At 44.1% G+C, this 6,835-nt stretch overlaps 1 protein-coding gene across 1 annotated transcript in view; it reads left to right on the forward strand.

The window, feature by feature from the left end:
* NOX5 (NADPH oxidase 5) overlaps positions 1–6,394 on the forward strand; it is a 141,596-nt gene extending 135,202 nt beyond the window's left edge. The window contains exons 18-19 of the mRNA XM_029574444.1: positions 1,063–1,229; positions 5,092–6,394. Of these exons, the coding sequence (XP_029430304.1) occupies positions 1,063–1,229; positions 5,092–5,223 (299 nt within the window). The 3' untranslated portion in view covers positions 5,224–6,394. The remainder of the gene's footprint in view (positions 1–1,062; positions 1,230–5,091) is intronic.
* The last annotated feature ends 441 nt before the right edge of the window (positions 6,395–6,835 follow it).

Consider the following 6,835-nt stretch of genomic DNA (forward strand, 5'->3'; position numbering starts at 1 on the left):
AACCCCAAGGTCAGGTTTCTTATTTTCCTTAGCTCAGCCACTGCAGTTACGTCCGTGGCTGGGAGACAGAGACTCTGTGCACGTCCATCCTTCCTGCAGTCAGTAAGCATCACCATTCAGCAATGGCCGTGTCTGGGAACTGAAGCGGTTCCCAGCAGGCTGGCATCTTTCTCAGTAACATGGCATTGGGAGGCCATGCGAAGCGACTCTCTGAACACTGCCCCCCCCCCCCCCCTCAGTGTTGCTACAAGTTACTTTTAGCCACACTGGGGGGGGGGAGGGGGTGCTTTTACACCTATGCATTCTTCCAGCAAAATTCTTCATGCACAAAAAAGTGCACGGGCAATACCTGCGGCAGTTTCAGTGATAAAGTGCACAGGTACCTTCGCTTTGAGAATTGGTGCCAAGCCCCTGGGCAAAAGGTATGTGTGGACAGTGTGAAAGCTGCCGCCATTACTAATATTTGAATTCTCTACTGACCCCCAGTGCTGTACCTTAACTCTCCCCTAAGCAGTAGAGACACGAAGTTATTTATTTAATATATTTATATACTGTCAGTCTGTTATCAGTCACAACAGTTTACAGCAAAGATAAAACATGTTAAAATATTAAAATCAGTTAATAAAATAATAATAGGTCACATTAAAATTATTGGTATCATAAAACCTAGCAAATAAAAATGTAAGACAATTCAAACATTTCTTAGTTTAAAACTATTACAGTAAAAAAAGGCCTCTTTCACTTTATTTATTTCAATGTAAGTTTCTCTCCTTACATTGTCATACTTCTGATAGTGCTCTCAATTTAGATTAATGCTCTCATACACCAGTTTGTACAGCCAGGTTTTCTGATTTTTCTTAAGTCCCAAAAAATCTCTTTGTAGTCTTAATTCACAAAGTAGAGAGTTGCATATGTTTAGGCCCTGCAGTGGATATGCCTCTTTCCCTTAGCTCTCATTCAGATGGAATATGTAGGAGATCCTTGCTCGCAGATCTTAGGTTGTATTGAGGAACGGGTCACTCCTCGAGTGCTGATGCAGGAGTTTGTTCCTGATCTCTGTAGGGCGCTTCCTGGAAATGCACATGTACATGACCTCGGCCCTAAGTAAGAATGATATGAAAGCTATTGGATTGCAGATGGCTCTGGATCTACTTGCAAAAAAGGAAAAGAGAGACTCAATTACAGGCCTGAGAACAAGGACTCAGCCAGGACGCCCCATCTGGAGCAAGGTGAGGAACAGGAGCTTTTTATTCTGTCTGGTGCCCTGGCCAAAACCTTAAACTAGAACTGGGAGAAAAGCTGTGCTATATAATTAAATCCATGAATTCATCTTTCAGCTGAAAATAGGCAACATACAAACAGCTACAGGCAGAAAGAAGAAGGGAGACAGGGCGGTAGTCTAACATCTGTATCAATGATCTTCGTCACTACAGGAGGGATCCTCAGCCCCAGGACTGAACCTGCTTGCTTGCTTGTTTATTTAATAATACATAATTTCCTTCTTCACACTGCAAAACCTCAAAACAGGTTACAGTTAAAACAGTAAGTAAATAATTTAAACAATAACCACCCAATCCATCATAAAAACAATCCCAGTAAAAGTAATTCATAACCCATCCCTACCAACCCAATACATAACAAAACCCCCCACTTGACTGACCGGATAGAAAAGAAGGGATGGCGCTGTATATACAAAATAATAGTGAAGAAAGAGAGTTGCAGGGCTTATGAAGTAAGGAGGAGGCACTGTGGGTTAATCGGGAAAGAAGGAATGGAACATCTCTTTATAATGGTGTAATATGCAGACCTCCATTACAGACAGAAGAGATGGATAGAGATTTAATGGAGGATATTCACAGGATTGTTACAAAGGGGAGTTGCTATTGCTAGGGGATTTCAATCTGCTGGATGTTGATTGGGACATCCCAGTTACGGTGTCTTCTAGAAGCCGGGAGATCCTGGATTCTCTGCAAGGAGAACTGTTCTGTCAACTGGTAACAGAGCCCACACGGGAGGGGGAGATGCTGGACCTGGTGCTTACCGGTACCGGAGCCCACACGGGAGGGGGAGATGCTGGACCTGGTGCTTCCCGGTAACGGAGCCCACACGGGAGGGGGAGATGCTGGACCTGGTGCTTCCCGGTAACGGAGCCCACACGGGAGGGGGAGATGCTGGACCTGGTGCTTCCCGGTAACTGAGCCCACACGGGAGGGGGGAGATGCTGGACCTGGTGCTTCCCGGTAACGGAGCCCACACGGGAGGGGGAGATACTGGACCTGGTGCTTCCCGGTAACTGAGCCCACACGGGAGGGGGAGATGCTGGACCTGGTGCTTCCCGGTAACTGAGCCCACACGGGAGGGGGAGATGTTGGACCTGGTGCTTCCCGGTAACGGAGCCCACACGGGAGGGGGAGATACTGGACCTGGTGCTTCCCGGTAACGGAGCCCACACGGGAGGGGGAGATACTGGACCTGGTGCTTACCGATGGGACAGTGTTTCTGATGATGTAGTGGATGAGCATCTGGGATCCAGAGACCATTGGATGGTGTAGTTCAGTATTAGAGAGCAGGAGATGAAGATTCATTCTAAGGCAAAGGTCCTAGGCCTCAGGAAAACAAACTTTCTTACAATGCGGGAGCACCTCAAGGAGTCTTTAGCTGGATGGGAAAATCTAGGGGAAGTAGAAGGGCGTGGGCAAAACTAAAAGGAAATATCACAAGGGCACGTAAATGTTTTGATGGGAAAGAAAAAAGGGAAGAGGAAAAAGTTTTCTGTGTTTTTCTAAAGAAGTAGCTGAAAAGATTAGGGAGAAAGGGTTAGCATTCATAACCTACAAGAGATCGCAGAAAGAGGAAGACAGGCGACTATCTAGAAAAGCTAAGAGTAGCTGGGAAAGTAGTCAGGAATGCAAACATTCAAATGTAAGAAAAAATAGCAAATATGTTAAAATGGGGGAACATGAATTTTTTAGATATATTAGTGATAGAAGGAAATGCAAAAGTGGCATTGTGAGACCTAAAGGTGAAGGGGAGGAATATGCAGAGGCTGATGAGGAAAAAGCAAAATAGCTTAACAAATATTTCTGTTCGGTGTTCACTGTGGAAGGGCCTGCAGCAGGACCACATAAAACAAACACAACTAAGATTGGAAGTGAAGTAAACCAAATTTCAGAACAATGTGTTCATGAGGAATTAACTAAACAAAGTAGATAAGCTGGCACTATAAAATAATTCCTCTCGCATCAGAGCACAAATAAGAGAACATAATTGACCATCGTATAAATTGTACGCACTGTGCTCAATGCATATTTAGTGTTATGTCGTGCTGAATGTTTTAATCATAGTAGATAGTCCATTCTTCCAGAGCGCAGGCAGCCTATGTGGATCTGGGTTGGCTGTTGCTGAGATAGATTAGAACTCATCCTACACGAGCACAGGCTGTTGGAGATCTGTAGAGTGATGACGGGGTCTTCGTGGCACACCTTCTCCAAGCATTATTGTTTGGATGTTAGGGTTCAGGAAGACACGTCTTTTGCCTGAGCAGTGTTGCAGGGCATGCAGGCAGCTTCTCACCCAATAAAGAAGTAGATTTGTACGTCCCACTTGTGTGGACTGGCCTGCCTGAAAGCAAAGGAAGGTGAAATTATTACTTATCTGATAACTTGCTTTCCTTTAGGACAGGCAGGCTAATCCACACTTCAGCCCTGGGCTGCTGGTACCGTACTGATATCTTCTTTGTCCTTCTTAGGGGCATTCTTAGAGACAGAACTTGAACGCCAATGCGGATTTCCAGGTCGTGAGGGACCTGGCAGGTGTGTGCCTTCTTTACTTGTTGTGTTTATTACAATCCCTTCTCTTCTGAGTTCAGTGCTTTTGCTCATTGGAAGTTTAAAAAAAAATTTTTAAGTAACTAGTTGGGGGAGGAATTGTATAGTGTTGAAGTTAAAGTTTGTCTACAGTTGGCTTTTCCAGGAATACTGGCAGTCTGGTGTCTGAGCTGTGCTATATGAGAGTGACATCGGCGAGTCAGTGATCTCTGTCTCCATCTGCTGGCTGGAGTGTATAACCCACTTGTGTGGACTGACCTGCCTGTCCTAAGGAAAGGAAATTATCAGGTAAGAAGTAATTTCACCATAAAGAAACATAAAACAAACAAAAATAAATAGTAAAAGAGAAATAAAATAAATCAGACAGAAATTATCAGACTGTACATAAACAGAAACCCATATCAGTTCACTTAAATCCAACCCAGCATTTCAATAGCTTTCAGCAAACTGAACGTCACAGCTGGAAAAAGATCCCTTACTTAAAAGCCTCACTGAATAACCGAGGCTTCACAAGTTTCCTGAATTTCAAATAATTCATTTCTTTGAAGGGGAAGGAAGCCAGCTGATCGAGCCCCTGCCAAGCCCCCAGCTATTCATATATCCTTTCTGCATTCTGGGGCTGCAGCTATCCAAAGAGATTAGCAAAGGATCTGCAGGATAGGAATAATCCTAACTGTTTGGAGTACAGCATTCTGCATTAGCTGCACACTGTGGAAATTCTTTTTAGGGAGGCCAAAGAGAAGGGAATTACAATAATCTTCTCTCCTAGAAATAAGAGCAGGGATTATCTTAATCAGATCTTTTTTTCTAAATGTAGAGTCTAAGCTTCTGAATAACTCTGAGATGTGCAAAACAGGTTCTAACTATTTAGCAGGTCCATGGCAGTAAATTCAGCAGAATACCTACATTTCAGGCCAGTTTTTTCACTATCGCTATTTCTCCATCTGGCAATTCCAAGGTCTCTACATCTGCTCAAGTTGGTTTTCTCTTTATGAATGAAGGGACCGTTAGCTTGGAGAGCATTAGCTGTGTTTTGTAGTTGATGTTTGTGATATTCTTTTTATGTATAATTGATCAGGTATGTATAGTTTGAATTTGTCTTATTGTGTATTGCTTTGGAATTGCTGATGTAAACCCATTGCTGATGGGTTTTTTTTGGGGGTTTTTTTAAGAGAATGTAAATAAATAAATATTGCCCAGGAAGCAGCCGGGGCAGGATATGACTTGCACAAGCAACGGTTACATTTTGGTTTTCTTTCTTCAGGTCTTTCAGAAACTTGGACAGGAGAATAAAGGGAAGGTACATGTCTTCTTCTGTGGCTCTCCAGTACTTGCCAAGGTCATCAAAACGCATTGCGAACAGTTCAATTTCAAATTTTTCAAAGAAAACTTCTAATACCTTCCTGCTGTATTTGTGTAGGATTGTGTCTTTGTCCCCCTTGGAGTGTGTACACGCAGGGTGTTAGTGACCCTGGCATCTCCAGTCTGTGTCTGAGTGGCACTCCCGCATTCAGCCATCACGGTACATCTTTTTGTAATCATTCTTAACTAATTCCATTTGCTGCTGCTGTATTTTGACTTCATAACAAGATGATTCCTTTGGGAAGGGTTTTGATTGACTACTATCATCTTCTATATGTGTCTTCTCAGTTTTATTCCCGTTTTATTTACTTATATAGAATTATTTGATATTCTGGCTTTTTTTTCTAAAGGCAGGCACAAGGCAGATTATGTAAAACTGAAGAATAATATTGAGTACAGCTGAATGAGGGTTTCCTTTGTAAGAAGGTGGTCAGATTGCGCCCCTAGACTGTATTATGGAGTTTTTCTGATGTAAGGAGTTTACTGGCAATGTTAGTAAAGTAGACAGAGGATGCCCTTGTCAGCCTAACCAGAGGAGTTCGGACTTGCAGGGGCTTGTTAACCACTCGGTAATATTATTGGAAATATTCCACACCACTCAGTCCTCACAGCATTAGCACTATGGCTGTAATATGTTATGTAGTGTGTCAAGGGGGAAACAAAAAGACTCTTTAAGGACCTTATAAACACTAATTTCACACTTCACTAAAAGGAGAAAAAAACAAAAGTGGAGCATTGGAGCATTTATATTCCACCTTGCTAACCTCAGAAAGAATCGCCCACGATTTTTAAGGGGTCCTTTAGCAGTGGAGCGGAGCATGATGATAAGAAATAGGATACCTCGGACACATCGTGGCTGATTCCTTTCTGTGATTAGCAATGTGGATTTGTTAGGACTTCACCTGCTCCGCAGTCTCATCCTATCCCGCTGTCTTCTGCAATGACGCCTTCCCACCAGCAGAGGTCTCCAGTGAGCCCTGTTCCGGGTGACCCAAGCTATCTCCTAGCTGCCAGCCTGACAATGCCTCTGGTACAGCCTCCTATCCTCCAGGAGTCCTCAGCGAGCTTAGCCACCTGTCTTACTCCTGCTCCCTACCCATATTCCAGCCCTATATAGTTTTGCATCTCCAGTATACCGATAACTTGTGTGTGTGTGTGTGTGTATGGGGGACCTGTGTGTGTCTGTGTGTATGGGGGACCTGTGTGTGTCTGTGTGTATGGGGGACCTGTGTGTGTGTGTATGGGAACCTGCCTGGGGGGGTGTGTGTGTGTGTGTGTATGGGAACCCGTGTGTGTGTGTGAACCCATGTGTGTGTGTATGGGGGACCTGTGTGTGTGTATGGGAACCTGCCTGGGGGGGGGGGGTGTGTGTGTGTGTGTGTGTGAACCCGTGTGTGTGTGTGTGTGTCTGGGGGACCTATGTGTGGGCACCTGTGTGTATGGGGGACCTGTGTGTGTGTATGGGAACCTTCCTGGGGGGGGTGTGTGTGTGAGAAGAAAATTTGTGCTGCCTCACTAATCCATGCCTTACTCAGAATGACTGGAAAGAAAACATTTTCGGGTATGGAGAGCGGTGAATTTTCCATCCTTATTAGTTTAACTTACTGGATGTCTGTGTCTGCCATTTTGAAATAATTTATTGCTGT

Source organism: Rhinatrema bivittatum, chromosome 13, assembly GCF_901001135.1.
Source record: "Rhinatrema bivittatum chromosome 13, aRhiBiv1.1, whole genome shotgun sequence".
Classification (NCBI taxonomy): domain Eukaryota; kingdom Metazoa; phylum Chordata; class Amphibia; order Gymnophiona; family Rhinatrematidae; genus Rhinatrema; species Rhinatrema bivittatum.